The following is a 26161-nucleotide window of genomic DNA, read 5'->3' on the forward strand; positions in this document are numbered from 1 at the left end:
CTATGGACCCCGGTTCAATTCCCCAGGACCATGTCAGCCACATGCACAAGGGGGCTCATGCGTCTGAATTTCGTTTGTAGTGGCTGGAGGCCCTGGCGTGCCCACTCTCACTTTCTATCAGGCCTCTCCATCCAATCAATCAATAAACAGCTTTCTGAAATATTTGTCCACATTTCTCATTTTTAGGAACTATAAATCAGTTCTGAATACAATATACTAATCAAAAATCAGGTACCTTAACTGAAAGACAAGGTTGCTTCTGACTTAATGCTTCAAATAAAGAACAAAATGCAGCAAATTGTTCTTTTTTGGCCAGCAATCTCAGCATGAAATTTTACTCTGGGGCATTTATGAAAAACTAATCCTAGGGGCTGAGAGATGGCTCAGTAGTTAAGGCACTTGCCTGCAGAGCTAACAACCTGGGTTTGATTCCCCAGTACCCATGTAAGCCAGATGCACAAAGTGGTGGCAGCATTTAGTTTGTTTGCAGTGACTTGAGGCCCTGGCGTGCCCATTCTGTCTCTATCTATTTCTCTGCTTGTAAATAAATATTTTTTAAAAATAATACAGGGTTGTTTTTTTTTAAAGCAACTAATCCTAGCCAAAAGATGTCATAATGAAAATACAAATAATATCTTGTTTAACTGAAAAGATCTCTTTGAAATAAATAATCCAATGGAGAAAACTAACGCAGGTCAGGGATAATCATCAAGCCAGTAAATACAGATTTATAAGCAGTATTTGCACTTGAATACTGAACCATAACTTTTTAAAGCACTAAAATAATAAGTCTAAGCCAAGCCTTTAAAACAGTTTTTCACAACAAAATTTATTAGAAGAATAGTGGTTTTGAAAGTCTAGCATCCAGTGAGAACTACCATACACAACATTACAGCTGGGAATGTTTCTCCAAAATGTCATGGTCAAATAATACAATGGAACCATTAAATCTTACACATGCACGAAAGAACTAGTGCTTATGACATACAATGCAAAAAAAAAAAAAAAAAAAAGGCAGGGAGGGGGACCACATGGATTAAAAATTTAAGTACTCATCACATACATTAAGACACAGCTTATTTTAGTCCAGTCAAAAATCAGAACTGCATTAAAAAATTTAATGTAGTGCAATCAAACCAAAAAACTTAATTTGTGATCATAAGTGCTCTACTATATAAACAATGATTATAGCAAGGAACAAAAAGTTCAAATCACACAGTACAAAAATCTGTAAATAAATATAAACTACAGTACAAGAGAAATATTAAATTATACAATTCCGTCAAACTGTAAACAGTATATTGTAATGAGGTCCACAAGAGTAAGGGGGTTCCTGTTTTGTTGCATGACACTTGAACTTCTAGAAATCTGAAAAAAATGCCATTTTCCATATCTTCAAAGGCTATGGGTTTTATATATAGAATTTCTTTTAGATGTAAGGTATCAAATATTATAGCAGAGGGATAACCTATTTTGTTAAACACTGTAGCGCTGCAGAAAACAAAGGTTTTTAAAAGACAAGTCAACATCAGAAGAAACTTGTCACTGAGGTCTTCAAGGCTATATAAAATACACTGAGATAAAACTGTCTGCCAATATGCAGACTTAGACCTCTGCTAAGTTTTTTGACAACTTACATACTCATGTTAAAATACCAACTTTGGCAGAATCACTACTGATAAACTCAAAGCACTCCTGGCCCAATGGTTCCATCACAGTGGCCAGTGCACAGAATTCTCTAGAGACATTGCATAAACTAGAATGTAGAGGTCAGACACCCAGGACCAGTGCTTGAATTTAGTAGTAGTTATGATGAAGAAGCAAGAGCCACATCAAGGAGGAACTACATCTGTTATAGTTTACAGAAGCAGCTAGGAATGTCTTTTAATTGTGCTGGCTATTAGTGGCATTTAAAAATGTATAGTTTGTGTGTATGTGTGTGGTGGCTATACATTTATCTATGTTTTTAAAAAATACACTGTTAACAGGAACCCCCATATTATCTGCTCAGTAGTAATAACTGAATATATAGAATGCCACTATAAGAGTGTGAGGCACCGTGTGCTGGAAAGTTATATGCAGCTTTAAAATCTGTTTGGCTGAGTTATACCTGGATACCTGAACTGAGTTTTTAAGTTGACATTCATCAAAGATGTGCTACCAGCACGTTGAAATAAAAGCAAAACAGATAAATACAAGTCACTGTTAGGTTTAAGAATAGCATCAAAGTACCTGAATTGAGTGAGAAGAGTGTGATAACTGTCCCTGAGGGTTTTTAAACAGTGTGTACTAGTTCAATTTCTAAGAACATTAGTTTTATTTAACAGTATGGACTGATAAAATATCAATGTTTGACAGTTTAAAGTGGAGGTTATAAAGAACTATACGCAAATGCATTTTTTTTCAAAGCAGCCACAGGCTGCTGTAAAGTATACATCCCATCAGAACAAGCAACATGTGGGAGTCAGATAAAGGTTTCTTCATCTGGATTTTTTTTTGACAGCACAGTATATCAATATCCAATGACTATATCTTTCCTAGATCAGAATGTAACTAATTTCAACTAGCAATATAGTATTAGACTTTTAATCAAACACTTTGCTATTACATACTAAAATTCCTTAGACGCACTAATGCTGGTAATACTAACCTAAGTTAATTAACCCACCCCCTTCATTTTAGAAATATACCGTTCCACAACTTAAAAACATTAAGATCCATTTCAGTCCTCTGATGTAAAAAGCATGTCAGTGAATTAACATTAAAAATTTACACAGTAAAAAGGCTTGAATTTCAGCCAAAGATTCTAAATACTGCTCATTCCCTGAAGACTTAAAGGGGAGAGAATCCCTACCCATTTTCTGGTTTATTTTAATAAAATGGTCTGAAATTATCTTTTTTTCATTTGGGGGACTTTTCCCCTTACTTTTTCTCAAATTTCAAATTCTTAAGATCTAAATGCTTAAATGAAGTGGGGAAAACGAGGCAATCAGTTAGAATTACTAGAAAGTACAAAATGTTGTCTTTTGTTAAAATAAGATTTATATAAATGTGATATGACCCCATATTATGTTTATTTTTAAATAATCACCCTAAAACTTACAGTACCTAAGACTCTGAAGATAAATTAAGACTTTAGTGTTGTAACAGAAAAAGTGCTGAGTTATCCCTTTTCTAGTACTTTAAACATCTTGGACAAGTGCTTACCTAATGACACAAAGTTTACTAGAAACCTTCCACCAAGCAAGGAAAAATGTCACCTGGCTGAAAGACTTTTAGGAGTGTAGCACCAGTTATTTACCAAATAGGAGTTGTTTCACTCATTCTGCGGGGGTAAAAATATTCTAGATCAGAATTCTATTTGGCTACTGAATGTTAAAGATCCCTGCTCTACTAGTGTCCTGTGTCCAACTACTCGTAGCCCCCCACCCCAGCCCTCTCACGCACTATCCACTGAGAATCTAATCTCTAAAGAGATTTTAAAATTTATGCTTTCAGGACATACCTGAGAAAGGGTGCAATTATGCAGAACAAGGTACCCAAGACTGCACTAATACTGGTTATAGGTCCATAATTTTTTTTTCTCAAGACAAATCTAAAAAGTTTAAGAGGTATGGATCTTCAAATATGTCTTACTGCTTATACTTTTATTTTTTTGGTATGTGTGTAGGGTCATTTCCAGTGTTGAAAATATTATCTTGAGCCTGTTCAATGACAGTTCAAGGAGTAAAGAGTTACCACATTCAAACAAAAAGATTAAATATGAATACTTGCTATGTATTGTTTACTAAAAGTGCTTGCTTTCCAGCTTTTATGGATATAGCTCTTAGTGAACTGGAAACCTTAAAATTACTCCCCAAATAGTTGCAGAACTAAATCATATTTTATTGTTTCCCAAATCAACATCACCTAGCCTTGATTCTCATTTTCAAATTGTGTAAAAGTTTTTCCTATCAAATGAAAATAGACCACTGTTAGCACACTGTCTGTCTTGAGACTCACTTTTAATTCACGAGGCTTAGGGGGAGCTGATCTTCAGCGTTTTCTCTAAAGTCTACACATTTGCCCACTCTGTGTCCCACCCCTCAGAGCCAAGTTATGCTACAGGGCTAACATTCACTTCTTTAAAAGGGGAATGAAAGATATGAAATAAGACATGAAAAGAGTTTTCTCTATTCCTTTCAGCCACCAAAGTCATAAAGTCTATTCAAGTCTCAAGGACAAAATTAATCTAAAAGCAACTAAAGAGTCTGAATGTCTGCATTCCTTATATAATTATACCTTTTCGTTTTTCAGTAAAATTTGAAAGTAATTAGATTTTAAAAAAAAACTATATAGCTTAATAGTCTCCTAAATGGACTATTTGGCTGAAGTCATCAAGTTTTCAATAATACTGGCCTGACCATAGTATCAATGAAGATGTAATTCTAACAGAAAGGGAACAAAGAAAACAATGTTTGGACATCTTCATGAAGGCCAAAATGTATAACTTTCTATTTCCTTTAAAACATTAAATGGGGCAATCTGACCTATTGCCATATTCTATCACCAATGACAGTAACCTGAATGGATTCAAAAGTGGTTCATATAAAAACCTCAAGCATTTGGTTACAGAAAGAATAGAAGCAAAATGTATAGTTCCAAAATGAAACCTACCATGATATAAGAGCTGTTAAATAAAGTGACACCAACCTGTCTTTTTCTGTTGTAATTACTCAAAGTAATTTCAGGTTCTGACACTGAACTGACTCAATTTATGAAAACAACTAAGTAAATCCAAGCTTAACTATTATGGGTCAATGAAGAGAATCACAAAGGCTTAGAACCAGGCTGGCACCATGTGCTTACTTGGTGTAGGTGGAGAACAAACTAGCAGCTCAAAGGTTGCCATATACTGCCTAATGACAGAAGGTAGTTATGATACCCTAACAGGTAGTCATTTTTTAGTCTAACTTAGTTGGTTCCAGAGAATTGGGAACTAAAAATTTTATTGTGCCATTTATTATTTTGCTATCTGATCTCACATAGCTCATATTATAGCTAAGATAAAACAATGGGGAATAGAAATGCCAATTGGTTGAGGTAATGAATTATGTAAGATAACCAGAGTTCTAAAGCACTTCAATATTTTAAAGTAAAAGTGTACCAAATAAAGCTAATACACACTTCACACTTTTGAGTTTGCTCACCAGAACTGAACAGTAATTAACTTCACATAAGGACCCCTCCTATCACACAAAGCCTTACTCATATTCACGATCTGCTGCAGCCAAGGTGTATCAAGCAACATCTAAACTTCAGAATAACAAACATATTAAAAGTATTATACACAAATATAAATTATTAATTCCTGAAAGAGAGACCTTGTCCTTCATTGTATTTGGAAAACATAAAAAGCTGTATAGCTCATCACAAATATAATTCCATCACTTATAAACCTACTGAACAAAGAAATATAATACACTACATTAGGTCAAGCCTACTGACTATACTGTCTCAGAAATAAGAACACCATGGATAAAATATCAATTAGATATCCATCCACAGGATTATTTAGTGTTTTTGATCTTATACTGTCATAACTTATCTACTCATAATATCAATGTTCTCATTAAAATGTAAGAACTTATTTTAAATATATTATTTCTTGTCAGCTCAAATAATGTTATACAATTTGAGTAATGTCATTATCCACCTACTGGAAAATATGAGGAAAAAGGCTTTGTGACATAGTCAAGAACTACACTTTCCCATATCATAAAAATGGTCAACTGTTGTTTGGACCATGCAAAATTCTGATAGGCAGAAATTAAGCATGCAAGTAGACCAATCTGCATTATATATTTATGAGGACGTCTCCAAACTAGAATATCTACACTGAAAGTGCCAATACAGTACAGTGGCAAATCAAGAGAAATAAAACTTTAAGGGATCACTGTGGCATGAAGATTGACAGCCAGCTATGTGATGAGCCACCTCCAAGAAATACATGGTATACTGGAACTCTGAACACAAAATATAACATTAAAAGTGCACCTGAATATTACAAACTAACTTTACAAAACCTACAATAAGGTAAAATATATATATCTTTTGAAATAGTCAGCAGCTTTTTGTTTTTTTTAAGGTTTTTTTTTTGAGAGGCTCATGAAATTTAAAAGGGACCACTATCTAGTTTCAACCATGCTTCACAAAACAATGGCTATTTTATATTGCAGTTACCAGTGTAATGCAATTAGTGCTTTAAAATAATCTACACTCAACAAAACGAACAAAAAACAAAAATAAAATGAAGGGAGGAGAAGGGGGGGAGAGAGAGACCTTTGGAGATAAAATGCTTATTCAAAAGCTTCTTGGAAAAGAAAATTTACCTGAATATCAAGTCATGACTGATCTCAAGTGTAATGTTTAAAAGCTTCACAGACATGAATATTACAATCTTCAGGTCTCAGGAGTTTAATCTGAGAAAGTTTAGAGTTTGGTTTGTTTTTTTTAAATTCACTTTCTAACCAAAACAAATAATAGAAGTACTCAATTTTCACTATTTACAACTCTCAGCCTACAATCTGAAATGACACAATACAAGTTCTCTTATTTAAACTGCAGCATTAAAGGGTAGGCACACCATTCTTCTGCTGCTCGATTGTCATCCACTGAAACACACATAGAAAATATTTATGTTAGTAAAATGATCACTCCATTACACTACAATGACAAATTTACATAACTCAACCCATACATCACTAGAACTACCACATAGGATTAAACCTCTCTGAAGAGCAAAACTACAAAAATTCAACTTTTAGGGCCAGATTTTTAAATGGGCCTTTAACAATGTCTTTCTGAGAGGGGATAAAAGCAAGCACAAATTAATTTCTCAAAGGACCTTTCTGCAGCAATTTTGGGCTACTGAATACCCCAAGCACTGTGCAAAGAGGCACCACAGCTGCAACTAACTGTGCTGACAAACTGAGCAATGGAACAAAGTAGGTTTTCCTTCATAAACTTAGCCCTTTGCTTACAGCAAACTTTCTATGACTTCCTTCAACTGCAGATGAAAATAAGAAATCTCATAATGTATTTTTATTGCAACTTCTAGCTAGGCTAGAAAATTTTGCAGTCATATAACACTACTTAACTCAAACTGCTTTGTTCACTAAGATTAAAAAGCCAAAGAAAGAAAGAGGCTAGTCATCCCCTTATTAAATTGCTATGTAAAATAGCCAAATCAAAAGAGACACCCATACCTAGCCTATGTAAAAAATAAGTAGTGCACGTATTTTAATAACAGCAATGGTGTGCCTAACCTTTGAACACACAGGTTGCTGAGGGAAGCCTATTCTTTACTTAAACGAATTAATGAGTTCAAAGTTTCACATAGGAATTTATGCGTTGGGAATATCTAGGCCAACTGTTTAAGTTATTAGTATCCATCTGAAATCACCAGTTGTAACCTAATCAACACTGCATGTATGATTTTGTTTTACACAATAATGCCAATGACTTTTGGTTTTGGCTAAGTACCTGACACCTCTCTCAGCAGACACCATGGGGGGTAAGTGGCATGGATTCTTTGCACAAATAGTGATTTTTATTTGATCATGATAAGAGATTAAATTTCATGGGCTTTACTTATTAGCTATTCTTGCAAAATCTGTAGAAATTTCTAATCTTAATTTTATAAGCCCATCTCAAACAAAGCTTAGATTTTTTAAAGGAGTGCTTATACAAACATCTGAAAGGTCCTGAAATGTGTGCTAAACAACCATGAAAATCAGCTACATATTAGGAAAAAGTTAAGAAGGAAATATACGCAGGATGCCAAGGGAAAAAAGTTCAGATTGACAGATTAACTAAAATCTAAAACACCTCTTCCAACCTTGTAGTAGTATTTGGATTAGTTAAAAAACAAACTCTAGTGAGCTAAATTCCTGACTGAATTACCAGAATTGACATGCAACCTAATCATATTAGGTTCCTGTAGATTGTGTTCTTTTCTCTTATCACAAGCTTAGATCCTTCAATGTAGATATTACCGAGGATACAAAATTGAAGTATCATTTCAGCTGTATAATTACTTATGCACATTGCTTTCCTTATTTCTCTCACCCCCAATAAACAGATCTTGGATATCTTAAACTAGCCATTGCAACAACACTTAGGTGTTAGTCAGCACATAATCACTTCTGTAAAAAGGATTTAAAAATACAAAGAAACCCAGTTTGCTAAAACGAGGCATCCTCCATTGTTTTATGTAATGTACCCTGACTGCTCCTGAGTAAGAAGGGAGCTCGTCCTCCATGAGATAAGGCTATATTCTCACTTGTTGGTGAGACCAAATTCTACCCTTAGAAAATCTCAAATGAAATTGCAGCAAAGGTAGTGTTCAAAGTGATTAACTGAAGCATTTCTGAAGGTAGTGTGTGTGCACGTCTTCCACCTCCTTTCCCTCTGGGTGAGCACTAAGTAGATTTAACAGCGAGAAGAAAATGATAAAGTATAATTATAAATGACCCAATTAAGTATTTATCATTGAGTAACCAAATTGTTAAGTTTAAATGTTCACTGTTCTTCTTCTCAGTTTTTTTAGCTTAATTTTCCAACTAGTTTGAATCAGAAGAAAAATGTAATTTTTTTTTTCACATGGCCTTCCCATTTGCAGTGATAAAGCTCCCAATACAGCAGAAGTGACTTCTAAAAGGGGGATTTTCCCCCTCCTTTTCTTTTTATAAAGTAAAGGCAAACATAACTTAAGGGGGGGGGGGGGCAAAGAAAAGCATGCAGGCTCTACAGGCAAGGAGTCCACTTCCATGTATCTGTTCTCTGTGAGGTAACTCAATTCTCTTTTGTAGAGAAACATGCAAAAGGCCAAACAATATCCGAGCCATACTGCACATGGAAATTTAAAAAAATATGCAACATTCAGAATGCCCCTTTCACTCCTGTGCACAAGTTAATGCAAACTCTGCAAGGAAACAAGTGTCACAGTAATGAAGTTAGGTGCAAGCAATGACAGCTGAACAATGATGCAGTAGTGCTCACCCAGTTTGTACAGTAATTGGCACTCTACAGTATTCCTACTCATTTTTTGATTCATTTGCACTTTGTGCTGCCTCTCCCTGGGGATCTAATTCAATCTTTACAGAAACATCTGGCCCCTCCGACCTCATTAATTTCATCTTTTTCTTTGGAGGGTTTTTCAAAGTGCCCAGCCTCTCCTTTACTTTGTACTCCAGGGTACTGTGGGGAATCCCATAAATACTCTGAGCTTTGGAAACACTCATTTTTCCACTCATAACCACTGAGATTGCTTCCTCCAGTATCTCACTGTTGTACTGTCTGTAACGCCCTCTTTTCTTCCGAGGCTGCTTGGAGCCAGGGTCTCCTTCTTGATCCGATGTGGGATATGGCTGTCCAGAGGTAGACTGCTCAGCATCTGAGCCCCAAGAGTCAGGTCCAGCATCTAACATGCTTTTTCTATTTTGTTTTGGAAGAATAGCCCTTAATTTTTTACTAAGCGCGCTCTCCGTTTGTGAACCCATTACCAAAGAGCTATAGCTGTACTGATCGCCAGTGCGAGACTCCCAAGAAAGATCCATTCCTCGAACTTGTGGTATCTTTAAATCTACAGGAGATGAATGGCTCACATCCTTTTTTCCATCTTGTTTTGCTTGAAGTGCCATTTTTGGAAAGGGAGAGTTTTCTGCAAGAAAAGGAAGGTCACTGATGTTGCTGAGTGCACCATTTCCCCTGAACTTCATACGGTTGAGGTTGAATTCATAATGTGGTTTTGCCCAAGAGGCTTCCCTGGATAATATTAAGTGCTGTCCATGATTCTGTAATCCTGATGGTCCAAGGCTGGCAGCTGTGGACAATTGGTTTCTGCTCAGTAGTTCTTCACTAATCTGCAGGGATCGAGCCAGTGGAACTTTGAGTGATGTGGAGTGTCCAAAACCTTCCCTGGTTCCATCCTGTAAGCTTCTTGGAGGTACCCCATCACCACTCCGAGGTCCGTCTGGGCGGTACTGGCTGGGTCTCCCAGGTCGCCTAATTGGATGGAAGGAAACTGATGTGAGCAGGACTTGCACAGGTAGGGAGGGACGGGTGAGGGGGCCACTCCTTTATTAGGCCTTGCTTGGGTAACATCACTTTGTGTTATTTATTTATTTTTCTCTAAAATTAAAAAAAAATGGTCTCAGCAGTTAGTTTTAAAACTTGTTCACAAAAAGGAAAAAGAAAAAAAAAACAAATGAGCTTTTTGGGCAAAGAAAAATTAAACCTGTTGGCTGGTCTCTGGTTGGGTTCACAAATTTTCGGAGAAAAAGTTTCGCGCAACTGTTTGAAAATAGCACCTTAATTATTAATTACAAAGTAATCATTAGTCTCCATGTATCTATACAGAATTGTGTTACCAATGTGACGTTACCACTAAACAAGCACAGTAATAAAAGAGTAAGCCAAATTATTTATTTTAATGCACTGTATTCAACATTCATGACAATTAGCTATAAGCTGGAAACATTTACACTGGTGAAACCCATAGATAATTGCTCAATTTATCTTATAAACAAGTTAGTGTTCATCATAAAAAGAAAAAAAATCAAACAATTCCAAATGAATTTCTTGTATTGCTTGGGGGAGATTGTAAATGGCAACAGTCCCAAGGTGTGTGTGTGGGGGGGAGGGAAGATCCACTGCACTATCACTTACCATATTTCTTCATTTTAGAAAACTATTGATTGTAAGTAGATACACAAGTACCAAAATTTTTTTAAATAACTTTTTATTCCCCCCCCCCTTTTGTATGTGGGCATATGTGTACCACAGCACGTGTGAACATCAGAAGACAACCTTGGGTGTCTGTCCTCACATTCCACCTTGTTACAGATAGGGTGTCTCTTCTCTGCTGTATAAATCAGGCTAGCTGGCCCATGACCTTTGGGGGATCCTGGGGCTCTGCCTCTATCTTGCTGTAGGAATGCTGGGATTACAGACATATTACCGCATGCAGCTTTACAGGATTCAGGGGATCCCAACTTCCCAACTCAGGTCCTCATACTTGCATCAACTACTTTATCCACTGAACCATTTTCCTAGCTCTTTCCCCAAAATCTTGTTCCTTGAGTTCCACTCATAATAACTTTTATCAGAGGTATTTCAATCAATAACTTTGTAGAAATTTTCTTTAAGAAAAGCTTTCCTGCCGGGCGTGGTGGCGCACGCCTTTAATCCCAGCACTCGGGAGGCAGAGGTAGGAGGATTGCCATGAGTTCAAGGCCACCCTGAGATGACAGAGTTAATTCCAGGTCAGCCTGGACCAGAGTCAGACCCTACCTCGAAAAACCAAAAAAGAAAAGCTTTCCTCCTTAAGATAACAATTCTAATGGGTAATGTAATGTTGAAGTTATATTTAAAAGCTCAATTACCTACACAAAGTTAATTCATTCAGTTTTGATTTTCTTAACAGAGTAATCTTAAGACAGGGAATGGCCTATATCAGTGCGGCTCAAAAGCATAATCTTGCAGAAATAACAAATCAACTATGCTCTTCAAAACTGTTCAGGGACTACTTTGATCATTAGCATAGTAAGGATAACGGTGAATACTCAACTGAAATTCGGGCAGTACTGCTGATGCATTTGTCATTCATAAAACAAAACCAAGTAGAAAACACTTCTCATTCAGAAGAATAAACTACTTTAACTTACACAATGCATGGACCCTGTAGCCAAGCTTAAAGTGAATCTTCAAGAAGGAATTCATTTATGCAAACTGTACTTGCGCTTCTACTACACATATTCTTACACACCACTCAAGTGTTTTCAACATATAAATGGAATCCAAATGGTTTGGAACCATGATGACTTATATACTTAGTACAGACACAATGAGAATCTTTAAATAAATGATTAAATTATACAAGAATGGATTCGTGGTTTTAGCTTGAACAGAGTGCACAAGAAAAAGGGAAATGATAGAATCTTAGAAGAAATAAAGGGGACATTTTAGAAATAAAGGAATCTTTCAGTTTGAAGGTTAAGAGTACGTTGGAAAAGGTTAGTCCATTTAGTGCCTACTTTTCCCATTAATATCTAAAAAAAAAAAACTCCCCTCACATCAAGTTTTACAAAGTTAACTGTGCCTAAATATTAACTAATTTAAACTCAACAAAGTTATTTTTCATATCTAGATAAAGGTAGGTTTTTGGCTACAACAGTTTTCCAATATGAAGTCTAAGTATGTTCATGAGTATCTAACTTTTAAAAATGATTACTAGATACACAGAGTAAAGATTAGGTAATTCTTATACTATAAAATTAGATGTTCAGAGAATTTACTTTAGTTCACTTTCAATCTAAGATGGGTTATTCATCAACATTCACAAGCAATCTATTAAAAAACAAAAAATACATACAAGTACATTTTCTGAACTGCCATGAAGTTAAAATTGCAGTTCAAATCAACAACCAAAACAAACAAAAACAAATACACATAACACACAACCCACTAGAGATACAAAGTGAAATATCAGAATCTAGTCTTCACTCAACTTTAGCATAGATAACACTGTCTTTACTAAAATTTACTAAAATTTCTAATTTAGTATAGATTTCATACTCTGAAACACTCAACAACAAAAAGCCCAAAGACATATTTTTGCTTATATACATATATATACACATATTCATAATTATTTATTATGTGTATTAACCTGACAAAATTGACCTACATTACCCCCATTGTAGGTTGGATAGATAAGACTTTTACTTAATCAATGGACTGAAAGTCATTTTATAAAAGGTTCACCTTTTATAACCTGTAGGACTGTAATCTGCAGGGTTAATTTTTAGAATGTACAAGGGAGACTGGTTGGTCTGTCTTTGATGAATTATCTATATAAAACTGTGAAAGGCTTTAAGTGTTTTCCCTTACCCGTTCCCTTGAGTATTGGAGCAGCCTGGAGAATGGCTCAGGGAAGTGCTGCTGGCACATGGACTCTTCTTAGTGGATAAATCAAGTACACCGTCTGTAGAGACACAAAGAAACACCTACAGATGTTAAGAATTGAAGCAAATGTGAACTGGACATATTGGACGTGAGGAAGCAAAGCAGGCCTTGTCAACAAAGCAGATACATTAGTCATATCTGAGCTATTGAATTCAACATAAAAATAAGATATTTTTCTCCTAAAGCAATAAATCCATGATCTCTAATGTTCAAATATTTTATTAACAGTTCTATAGGAAAGGCAAAACTTTTTAAGAGATATACTGATCTATCAGAAACACCAGTTTACATCTGAACTAGAATTACATGCCTATTCTCTCTATTTCTCTCTCAAATAAATAAGAAGATGGCTTTAAAAAAAAAACAACTAAATTCCTTAAGACCTATCCTACCTCAAACTCCACAAGTACCCTCAACTTGAATGTAATTTTTTTTGTTGTTTAGGTTTTTCAAAGTAGGGTCTCCCTGTGGTCCAAGCTGAGCTGGAATTCACTATGTAGTCTCAGGGTGGCCTTGAACTCATGGTGAGCCTCCTATCTCTGCCTTCCAAGTGCTGGGATTAAAGGCGTGCACCACCATGCCCAGCTCTGAATGTAGAAAATTTTAAGAAAAAATTATTTTTAAATGAATTTGTATGTTTAAATTAAACATATATACTAAGTATGAGTCTCTAGGATGAACCAGTTATTAGTGGCATGATCTGTGCGTGTCCCAATCATGTCAAATTAAGAATGTAAACTGGGGGCTGGGGAAAATGGCTTAGCGGGTTAAGGTGTTTGCTTGCGAAGCCTAAGGACCTTGGTTCAATTCGCCAGGACCCACATAAGCCAGATGTACAAGGGGGCGCAGGCGTCTGGAGTTCGTTTGCAGTGGCTGGAGGCCCTGGCATGCCCATCTTCCCTCCCTCCCTCTCTCTCTCTGCCTCTTCCTCCATATCTATCTCTATCTCTATCTCAAATAAAAAAATAAAGAAAAAAGTTTTTAAAAAAAGAATGTAAACTGAAGTTCCCAGAAAGAAAGGTACTAAAAACAAACAAATGAGCCACACCTATGTTAAAGGTTCTACAAGGCCAAATGACTGAACTTTATGATTATGGAGAGTTAAAATATTACAGGACCAGAGCCAAATTATCTTGGGTTATTTTTAGTCTTCTTTGAAATCCTATCCCTTTACATGACCTAGTATCCTTGGTAACTATCAAAACCTTTAAAATGTATTCCTAGTAAATTCCACCAACCCAAAAGCTAAGACTATCATCAAATAGCATATGAAATTTATAACAGTTTTCTCTACTTTGGTTTACAAAAGTCCCCACAAAGATATTTGAAAAGTGTCTTGATTTATGACTTTCCTTGTTCTATTACTATAAAAACGTCATGAAACTGTGACAATACTGGAACGTGGAATTTGGGAAAACCCAGGCCATAACCACCCATATTTGGCTCCAGAATAAATTATTTTTGAGGTAAGAACTGTATTTACATCAGTAATAAAGTACTTAAAAACTGGTGTGCAAAATTAAAGAAAAATAGGCATGAAAGTATCACCTCAATGCTAGACACAAAAACTCAAGCTCATGTTACTAATACATAAAATTAAAGACTTTCCTTTCCCTCAAAGTTATAAGCATATCTAGAAAAAAGTCTCATAGTCTGGACAATTTTTAATGCTGCCATTCTGTCTAAAATTAACAGAGCAAGCAAATGCACAGCACAGAGGTCTATGTGTATCTGATATCTAGTTATGCTAAAAATAACTCTTTGGATAGATTTGTGTCTAAAAGACATTGTGACTCTATATTTCAGGTTGTTAGAAATAAAATACACATCTAAACTTACAAAAAGCTCATTCTCGCTGTACTTGGTGGTGCACGCCTTTAATCCCAGCACTCAGGAGGCAGAGGTAGAAGGATCGCTGTGCATTCGAGGCGATCCTGAGACTACATGGTGAATTCCAGGACAGCCTAAGCTAGAGACCCTACCTCGGAACCCCCCCCCAAAAAAGCTCATTTTCATACAGAAAAGGCCTATCTTTTAAAAGTCATTAATATCTCTACATATAACTGTACTCTTATAGAGCCAAGTAGCAACCTATGAGATATCTAACACCCAAATGGACAGCTAAAAAGCAAATGAAGTGCTTCAATTATGTCTAAGCAAAGACAGTATTGTTTAGAACTCTAAATTGAACAGGGCATTTTTTCTAATCAAATCCAAGAAATAGTCTAAATCTACTGCTAAACATATTGAGGTTTAACTTGAAAACACTAACTCATTGAGAAAATAAAAATTCTGCTTTACTTGAAATCTATGCAGTATACTGCTATAATATACCTTGAATTTCTCGTTCTGAATATGCATGCCTTCAACCGAAGGTACTACCTTTTAAGTCTAACACTAGCTACAACAGTTAAATTAGACCAATTAAACAAGTCATTGTACATTAACTCCATTACTAATACTCTTACTATGAACCTAAAGTTTTGATAAAATATTTAGAGCACAGATTATTTCCTTGGTTTTTGTTTAAAGATAGGGTCTCACTCTAGCCCAGGTTGACTAAGGAGTCACTCTGTAGTTCCAGGTTGGCCCCTCAAACTCACTGAAATCCTCCAACTATCTCTGCCTCCCCCAGTGCTGGGTAAAGGTGTGCGCCACTATGCCTGGCTTTAGGGCAGAGAATTTTTTTTTTTAATGAAAGTTATCAGGCTAAAGGGATGACTTAGCAGTTAAGGCATTTGCCTGCAAAGCCAAAGGACCCAGGTTCGATTCCCCAGGACCCACATTAGCCAGATGCACAAGGCAGCACACATCTGGAGTTCATTTGCAGTGGCTGGAGGTCCTGGCATGCCCATTCTCATTCTCTTTCCTTCCCTCCCTCCTTTCCTCTTTCTCTGTCAAATAAACAAAAAGAAAATAAAATAAAAAGGAAATTATCATTTTGTAGTCAAAACAATCCTCAATAAAACAGAAAAAGACAAAGGTTTAAAATATAGTAACCAAAGGAACAATAATCAATGTGATCACAGGGTAATTAGGAGGTCTCCTGTTGAGAAATCTCACAGATATTTTATTTGTGGTTTACCACAGCCAAACAGGAAAGAAGGGGGAAGAGGCAACATATTCAAAATTATTTAACAAGCAACTACAGCCAGTCTGATAAATAGAAAACCTTCACAAATTACTTAAGAATGAGAGAAACAAAATTCTTTTGGAGAGGTTCTGTTAAAAATTAACTTTCTAAGCCGGGCGTGGTGGCGCACGCCTTTAATCCCAGCACTCGGGAGGCAGAGGTAGGAGGATCGCCGTGAGTTCAAGGCCACCCTGAGACTACAGTTAATTCCAGGTTAGCCTGGACCAGAGTGAGACCCTACCTCGAAAAACCAAAAAAAAAAAAAAAAAAAAAAAATTAACTTTCTGGGACTGGAGAGATGGCTTAGCGGTTAAGCGCTTGCCTGTGAAGCCTAAGGACCCTGGTTCGAGGCTCGGTTCCCCAGGTCCCACGTTAGCCAGATGCACAAGGGGGTGCACGCGTCTGGAGTTCGTTTGCAGAGGCTGGAAGCCCTGGCGTGCCCATTCTCTCTCTCTCCCTCTATCATCTTTCTGTGTCTGTTGCTTTCAAATAAATAAATAAATAAATAAATAAATAGAAATTAGAAAGGTCGCAAGTAAACGACCTAATGCTAAAAAAAAAAAAAAAAAATTAACTTTCTGGACTGGAGGCATGGTTTAGCGGTTAAGGCATTGTTTGCTTGCAAAGCCAAATGACCTAGGTTCACTTCCCCAGAACCCACGTTAGCCAGATGTACAAGGAAGTGCATGTGTCTGGAGTTCGTTTTCAGTGGCTGGAGGCCCTGGCACGCCCATTCTCTCACACTCTCTCCCTCTTTCTCTGCCAAATAAATGAATAAATAAAAATGTTTTTTAAAAAAATTAACTTTCTGAGCCAGGCGTGGTGGCGCACACCTTCAACTCTAGCACTTGGGAGGCAGAGGTAGGAGGACTGACATGACTTCAAGGTCAGCCTGAGACTACAGAGTGAATTTCAGATCAGTCTGGACTACAGCAAGATCCTACTTCAAACCGTACTTTCCAAAGTAAAGATGTATTTCTCACTACTAGATGTATATATATCACAACCTTTCTACTACTATGAAACTTCAAAAAGCATTTATTTACACGTGGGGTGTGTGTGTATACATGCACATGCATGCATGCCAGGGCCTCTTTCTACTGTAAACAAAATCCAGATGTTTGTATTACTTTACATGGGTGGCTTGGGAACTGAAACCATGCTAACAGGTATTGCAAGAAAGCATCTCTAACCACTGAGCCATGGTCCCAGATCCCTTTATGAAACTTTAATGAGAATAAAGCCTTATTACTAAGACTCCAATTTACAATCATTTGCACAGGTTCCAACAGTGGTTCAGTTGAAATGGTGACATCATTTTTATGAAATTAAAGGTCAAATGAAATCATAAAGCAATAGGAATATTTAATCTATTTAAGATAAACTTTTCAGAGACTCAAACACTTGCTAAAGCTATATCATAATGTAGCGCATGTGTATATAATATACTTAGCAACCTAAAGTGTGTTCTACAGCCTTCTCTTTTATTTCTAATTCTAATAGGTTCCTTTTCAAAACTACAAATAATACATACTTTTCCTTATGCCCTTTGTAGATATAACCTAAAGCACACTGAGGATAAAGGGAAAATCTTATTTTTTCAAAGTCTATGGTATTTTTGAAAAATGCTTTTGGGCTGGAGAGATGGCTTAGCAGTTAAAGACACATGCCTGCAAAGCCTAAGGACTCAGGTTCAATTTCCCGGTGCCCATGTAAGCCAGGTACATAAGGTGGCACATGTGTTTGGAATTCGCCTGTAGTGACTAGAGGCCCTAGCATGCCCATTCTCTCTTTCTCACTCTCTCAACCCAATAAATAAATAAAAATTTTGAAGTGCTTTTATTAACATATAAAATAAACTATATAAACATGTAACTTTCCTGGGGTACATCAAACACAACTACAAACTATTGATGGATAAGGTTGTTGTTCTCCACTATACAGTCAAGAACGATTTAAAAATCAAATTAGGGCTGGAGAGATGGCTTAGCGGTTAAGTGCTTGCCTGTGAAGCCTAAGGATCCCGGTTCGAGACTCGGTTCCCCAGGTCCCACGTTAGCCAGATGCACAAGGGGGCACACGCGTCTGGAGTTCGTTTGCAGAGGCTGGAGGCCCTGGCGCGCCCATTCTCTCTCTCTCCCTCTATCTGTCTTTCTCTCTGTGTCTGTCGCTCTCAAATAAATAACTAAAAAAAAAAATTAAAAAAAATAAAAATAAAATTATTTTTAGTTTTCAGAGACAAGGTCTCACTACGGGGCCCAGGTTGGCCTACAGACATATTTTACTGTGCCCAGCCTGAATCACGTTTTAATCCTTTTATTGCTACTAGTTCCCTATTTGGAAATGATGTATTTCTTTTTCTTTTCCCAAAATTAAATGTTTTCTGTTTGGGTAGAGGAGACCATGACATCAAACCATACCTTGTTCGCTAGGTTCTGACTGAGACTTTCTGACAGTAAGGTCCAGAGGTGAGTCTTGGTCAGCCATGAGAAGTTTGCTGAGCACAGGGTTCTGAGTAGTTGCAGCCGTGGGAGAGGTGGTGACTGGAGATGCTTTCGGCAGGCTTTGGTTCTTTGTGCTATTGGGCTGGCTGGGGTCCTGAGTAGAGCTATTTTTTGAGGTATATTCAGCAGCAAATTGTTGGATCATTCGCTGCATGATCTCACGGGCCACTAGGGGAATATTGGGGTCGGAGACCCAGGGACTGTCTGAAAACAAAGATTTATTTACTTTTAAAGTGGGGCAATGTACTAAGGAACAAAAAGACAGCTTTCAAGAAAACATAAAATTTCATTTTTGTTTTTCTTAAAATTCAGTATCCTATTAATAGTATTCCCCATTTAGTTTATATGCTCAATCTGTAAACTGTTAAGTTGTAAATTATTGAAATAATATTTTCATATAAATAAATTATGTCTGAACAATTCCCCCCTAGGATATGAAATTAAATAAAGGGATAACAAATAGTTAAATTTTATGGGTAAGAATCACTTACCTGATATAGAAATCCCTAAACCTTCTCTTACAAAATAATTACACCCTTGATAGCAACTATGGATTATCAACTTTCCCTGGATTTTCCCTCAACCATCTCCTCAATTCTTTTGTAGAATGGGTTACTAAATTTTTCAGTGCTTAATTTGCCTCCTATTAATGACTGACAGCAAAACAAGTCTAAGTCTATATAGATGGAGAGGTTTACTCTTAAGGTTAAGGGCCTGTCTCCAGTTTCTGATTCAAGATTTCAGGATGAGCTCAAGAACTGGCATTTCTAACAAGCTGTTAGAAGCAGATGATCTAAGGACCACTATTTTAGAATCACTGAGCTAGGAGATGCAATGTCAAAAGTTGAAGGCAGACAACACATGTTCCATGAACCCTTCAAGCATAACCTGACTATCATGTAAACAATAGTTAGGAAAGCAAAAAAAATAAACACCTATGTTATCAATGTCTAGTCAATGCTAAGCTTTAAAAAATACAGAATATGAACCCATTAACTTTTCTTGTTTTGTTTCATTTCAAGGCAGGGTCTCACTCTAGCCCAGGCTGAGCTGGAATTCACTTAGTAGTCCCAGGTTGGCTTCAAATTTATAGCAATCTTCCAACCTCTGCCTCCTGAGTACTGGGATTAAAGGTGTGTGCAATTAAGTTATACAACTGGAAAGGACTGTCAAGTTCAATGGGGTAAGATATAGGGGAAAATTATTGGTATAAATATATTGTCTTCACATTTCTGTAATTACCCACACAATAGTTGTTTCTGTATCTCTAATCATGCCTGATTTAGTGTCTTGTTTCATTCAGTTAAGTAATAAATGCAAAAATTAAATTACCAAATAATGCTTTAAAAACTAGGCGAACGTATACTAAATTAGTACAGATGGTTACTGTTAAGACTTAATTAAAATTCTTCTCCCGCTTTTAGTGATCTCCCTGTACCCTTAACGCTAGTGGCACCCCCAGATCTTCATAAGTTCTCAAAAAACTTCAGTTTTCTTGTTTAAAGATTAGCTAGAAAAAGGGAAATAAATCCTACCATATTTTGAAAATATGAGGAGTTTTAGAGTTTAACTTACAAAGAAAACCTTGTTTTTATTACTACTAAAATGTAAAATTGCCACAATAAACCAACCATCAAGACCTTACAAGACCCTGAAAAATTATACTATCAATAGACACTCATAAAGGGACACTGTTCTTCATCCTGAGACTCAATCTACAATTAATGTGTCTATACTCCTGAAATATTTATAGCCCTCCATTTCCTCTATAAATATAGACTACTGACAAGGGTTTGTGGATAAAGACATTCAATAAAAATTTAGTTATTAAGCTGGGTGTGGTGGTGCATGCCTTTAATCCCAGCACTCAGGAGGCAGAGGTAGGAGGATCGCCATGAGTTCGAGGCCACCTTGAGACTACATAGTGAATTCCAGGTCAGCCTGGGCCAGAGTGAGACCCTACCTTAAAAACCAAAAAGAACTTTTTTTTTTTTTAATGTAGCCAGGCATGGTGATGCACACCTTTAATCCCAGCACTCGGGAGACAGAGGTAGGAGGATTGCCTTGAGTTTGAGGCCACCCTGAGACTACATAGTGAATTCCAGGTCAGCCTGAGCTAGACAGAAACCCTACCTCAAAAAAAAAAAAAAAAAAAAAAAGGAAAACAATTAAATGTTTAAATAAGTATTTTAGCTGTTTGGTGCTTTTTAAAATATCTCTATCTACTGTATTTTCTTATTAATAGTTATTTAACATCCCAGTTAAGATCCATTTTCCCCTACAGAGCATATAACTTCCACAGGAAATATGTAAATTTTCAATATGTATATTGTTGGTATTTTTCCCCTGGAAAGCTGGAAAACACATGTTAAGAGGAGAATGTCCAAAAAGGAAATAAAATGAAGTAACTTATGGGATGTCTCTAACAATATTATTACAGAGTTTGTGATGAGTTAAAAATTTGAGGACAGGCAGGCATGGCAGTGCACAAGTCTAATCCCAGCACTTGGGAGGTAGAGAGGTAGCAGGGTCATTGTGAGTTTGAGGCCAGCATGGACTAGAGCTCCAGGTCAGCTTGGGCTAGAGTGAGACCCTACTAGGGGTGGGGAGAGGATCATCAAAATTTTTAACATAAGTAACAAAACAAGCTGAAAAGCAATATGAGTACAGTAGTTGTGGATGTTATACTGCTCTTCTTAGAATGTGTTGAGTCCTGATCACAAAAGTCTACTACTTAGCTATAGTTCTACACATAGCTATATGTTTCTACTTAGCTATACAACTCCTGTTTAGGTAATTATTTTAAATATATAATTCACAACATATGGATACAAAGGGCTCAATTCAAGCACCTGAATTAAAGGTTGATCATTCCTAAGCTGAAATCTGAATCCCCAAATGCTTTGATTTTATAATCTGAGTGCTGACCTGACACTCAAAAAGGTCTGGATTGTGGATTTTCAGATGCATTCCACACTTGATAGCAACCAGACAAAAATTCCAAAATCTGACTCTGAAACTTAAAACAATTCCATATTCCCAAACATTTAGAACAAGAAAACTCAACCTGTATTTTACAAAACCTAAATTCTCAGCCATCTCCTAGATAATGACCATTTTTGGTACTACAGTACAAATGGGGCTAGAGAGATGGCTTAGTGGTTAAGGCGCACTAGCCTGCAAAGCCTAATGACCCAGATTCGATTACCTTAGTACCCACATAAGCCAGATGCACAAGATGGCACACATGTCTGGAGTTCATTTATAGTGGCTAGAGACCCTAGTGTACCCATTCTCTATCTGCCTCTTTCTCTCTCCCCTTCTCTCTCAAATAAATACATAAATATTTAAAAAATAGTATAAACATCTTTGAAATATTTCCAAGATTAATAAAATACCTTGAAATAACCATTAATGTTTCACAATATTAATATAAAGCAAGGGAAAGAACTTCCAATTCCAAAGAAATAGTTATTTTTTTTCTGACCAACTCACATTAGTGCAGAAATACACAGGCTTAACAGTTTCTAGGGAGTTCCCATTTCTTGAAATTCCTGAAACTAAGTCAAGGTAAGAATTCTTACTGTAAGCCTTATGGGACCCCCAAAGCTTGTAAAATAAGTTATTCTTCTAGAACAAATGGATGGGACTAACAAGAGAAGTAGGGTAGAATTTCTATAGGAATATACTTATGAGTAATCTATCAAAGGCTCCTAAACAAAGAATAGGTAAATAGTGTAAATCAGAATTCTTTTCATTAGAAAATGAAGAGTTTGTAAAGACATCTGGTTAATAACCTAATAGTTCACACCTTCAAGGTAATTACCTTGATAAAACAATTAAATATCCCTAAAACTAATAGACTTAACTCTTTGGAACATAATTTTGGAACTCAGGGTACTTTAGGCAATGATAAGGTGAGCCTGTGAGACTCAGCAAAGAGATTTAGGTCCAAGCGTACTAGGGATTATTAGAAGGAAAGGGGGGTATACTTAAACACTGGATTTGCCTAGGGACTTAATGGAAGAAACAGTTAAAAAAAAAAAAAAGCCCCTCCCCAAACAACAATCTCTATGTATTCCTTAATTTCATGCCATATCACTTCATTTCACCTTCTAAAAATACTGATCTACTGCCAGGCATGGTGGCACATGCCTTTAATCCCAGCACTCAGGAGGCTGACGTAGGGGGATCACTGTGAGTATGAGGGCAGCCCAAGCCTACATAGTGAATTCCAGGTCAGCATGGGCTACAAAAAGACCCTACCTCAAAAAAACTAAACAACAAAATACCCTGATTTAACTAAGCAGGTGCATAGCTGTTATCTTACTATATCCAACCCATTATAATGAGCACTTTGTAGACTTTTAACTAGTATACAGTAGAAATGGGATGAAGTAAATTTCCAAAGGGCTAAACGATGTGAAGTAGAGCATGTGAAAATATTTAAGGGGGAGGGAGGGAGGGAATTACCATAGGAAATTATTCTTATAATCATGGAAAATGCTAATAAAAAATTTTTTTAAAAAGAAAATATTTTTAAAAATGGGATCTCTGAGTCTGCTGAGTTAATTAAATAAAAACATTCAAGATTATCGGGAGTTTATAGGTAACTTGCGTTTGGAGACAGGTGGGTATCTGTACCCAAGGCTAACCTGGAGCTCAATATCCTCCTACCCCTACTCCTGACTGAAGTATCACGGGGGGTGTACATTATGCCTGGCTTATGGAAACTTTTTTTTTTTTTTTTAAAGGAACAGTCTGCCAGATGTGGTGGTGCATGCCTTTAATCCCAGCACTCTGGAGGCAGAGGTAGGAGGATGGCCATTGAGTTTGAGGCCACCCTAAGACTACATAGTGAATTCCAGGTCAGCCTGGACTACAGTGAAACCCTACCTTGAAAAAACAAAACAAAATAACAACAAAAAGAAACAGCCTACCACAGTTTTCACTACCTCAGAAGTAGAGGAAAACTGTTCCTAAGGCATATAAATCCACCCAGGAACAATTCCTTGAAAGTTAAGACTCTTCACTATATCGGATCAGGAAGAGAAGTTTCCTCCTCTCAAGTAGCAGCTGTTGTCAACTATGCTGTGTGGATAAAGAAAAGAATTGAGTGTCTCTACAAAAAATGCTAAACTAGCCGGGCGTGGTGGTGCACGCCTTTAATCCCAGCACTCGGGAGGCAGAGGTAGGAGGATTACTATGAGTTCAAGGCCACCCTGAGACTCCATAGTGAATTCCAGGTCAGCCTGGGCTAGAGTGAGACCCTACCTCAACCCCCCCCCCAAAAAAAGGTAAACTTCAAGATTAGAAAGGCCCTTTATACTTTTCAAATCAAAAACTGAGTTTCAGGGCTGGAGAGATGGCTTAGCGGTTAAGCAATTGCCTGTGAAGCCTAAGGACCCCAGTTAAAGGCCCAGTTTCCCAGGGCCCTCGTCAGCCAGATGCACAAGGGGGAGCACGCATCTGGAGTTTGTTTGCAGTGGCTCGAGGCCCTGGCACGCCCATGCTCTCTCTTTCTGCCTCTTTCTCTGTTGCTCTCAAATAAATAAATAAAAATAAATAAAAAAGAAAGAAAATAACATAAATAAATAAAATATTAGAAAAAGATGAGCTTCAAAGAGAAAAGCAGAAAAATTCCAAAAGATAGTCTTTAAATTACATGCAAAATATACACAAGAAACTTTTATTATAATGCACAGTTCCTTAATCTTTTTTTTTTAATTAGTGAAATAACACTACATCAATGGAAAAACTGTTTATATTTGTATAAACTACATTTTCTTTTCAGATGTAACTTCATTTTGGAATTGTAACTTTACACATCTGGCTTTATAGTTATATCGTACTTAAAATAGCAGCTGTTTTGGGCTGGAGAGATGGCTTAGCGGTTAAGCGCTTGCCTGTGAAGCCTAAGGACCCTGGTTCGAGGCTCGGTTCCCTAGGTCCCACGTTAGCCAGATGCACAAGGGGGCGCACGCGTCTGGAGTTCGTTTGCAGAGGCTGGAAGCCCTGGCGCGCCCATTCTATCTCTCCCTCTATCTGTCTTTCTCTCTGTGCCTGTCACTCTCAAATAAATAAATAATTAATTTAAAAAAATAGCAGCTGTTTATATTTCTAAAAACTGTCTTAGTAAAATGCAGAATCACTAAGACTATAATTTTTAGAGTTTCAGAATTTTTCACAACTATTTAACTGAAACATGCCCTCATTTCAGAGCTAGAGTTATGACTTTATTCCAAATTTAATTTGAGAAGGTGTATAGAAGTAGATAATCAATAAAGATTTTTTTTTTTTTTTTTTGGTGTTTGATTTTTCGAGGACAGGTCTCACTCTGGTCCAGGCTGACCTGGAATTAACTAGCCTCAGTGTGGCCTCGAACTCATGGCAATCCTCCTACCGCTACCTACCAAATACTGGGATTAAAGGCATGTGCCACCATGCCCGGCAAGAAAAATATTTTTAAGAATAACTATACAGATTTTTATTGATACCAGATATTTCAATATTGTGTTGTATCTTAGTGAATTACCTAGTTATTTTAGGATATACAGTTTCTACTTTATAATAGTGACATGTATTTACTAAGCTGATATGTTAATTACCATAACTAGAGTCAATCAAAGCACTGTTTGAGTAGTTGTAGTGAATTTGGAGGAATTAAAGACCATGCACTACAAGTTTCTGGGAGGACAAAAGAAATGATGGAGCTGATAGCTTATGTAGAAAAAGATTGGGCAGACAGGAATTTAAGAGTTAGCTTTAAGGATCCAGGTAAGGACCTTTAAATTTACATGTTTTATACCTTCCAAGGCTCAGGGTCTATGCGGAAGAGGAGATGGAAAGAATGCAAGAGCCAAAGGACGGGTAGGACTCCTTACAACATGCTCCCTCCAGACATTAAATGGCCTGCATATCCATGACCTCATAGTGCCTGACACTACCTACACAAGACCATCATAAGACGAGGAAAAGATCATGACATCAAAATAAAAGAGAGACTAATTGAGATGTGGAGGGGATATGATGGAGAACGGAATTTCAAAGGGGAAAGTGGGGGAGTGAGGGTATTACCATGGGATATTTTTTATAATCATGGAAAATGTTAATAAAAATGAGAAATAAAAATAAAGTAAAATAAAAGTTTACATGTTTTAAGTAGTCAACTATGATATAGACATTTAAAAATAATAAAACAGGGCTGGAGAGATGGCTTAGCAGTTAAGGCGTTTGCCTGCAGAGCCAAAGGACCTCAGTTTAATTCCCCAGGACCCATGTAAGCCAGATGCAAAAGGTTGGCACATGTGTCTGGAGTTTATCTGCACTGGCTGGAGGACCTGGAGTGCCCATTCTTTCTTGCTCTTTTTCTCTCTCAAATAAATAAATAAATAAATAAATAAATAATAAAAACAGGGCTGGAGGGATAGCTTAGTGGTTAAGGTATTTACCTACAAAGCCAAAGGACCCAGGTTGGATTCCCCACGACACACATCAGCCAGATGCACAAGGGGAC

The 26161-nt window shown here is 36.8% G+C and overlaps 1 protein-coding gene across 6 annotated transcripts in view; it reads right to left on the reverse strand.

Moving 5' to 3' along the window:
* Positions 1-26161, reverse strand: part of Lcor (ligand dependent nuclear receptor corepressor) — a 141113-nt gene that overhangs the window by 23550 nt on the left and 91402 nt on the right. For 3 of the 6 annotated variants that reach the window (XM_045150132.1, XM_045150142.1, XM_045150155.1), the window contains 2 exons: positions 18562-18849; positions 12934-13027 (listed from right to left, as the gene is read on the reverse strand). In XM_045150132.1, coding sequence (XP_045006067.1) covers positions 12934-13027; positions 18562-18799 — 332 coding nt within the window. In that variant the 5' untranslated portion in view covers positions 18800-18849. The other 3 variants (XM_045150167.1, XM_004669916.2, XM_045150150.1) reach the window with 3 other exon arrangements.

Source organism: Jaculus jaculus, chromosome 1 (genome assembly GCF_020740685.1).
Source record: "Jaculus jaculus isolate mJacJac1 chromosome 1, mJacJac1.mat.Y.cur, whole genome shotgun sequence".
Classification (NCBI taxonomy): domain Eukaryota; kingdom Metazoa; phylum Chordata; class Mammalia; order Rodentia; family Dipodidae; genus Jaculus; species Jaculus jaculus.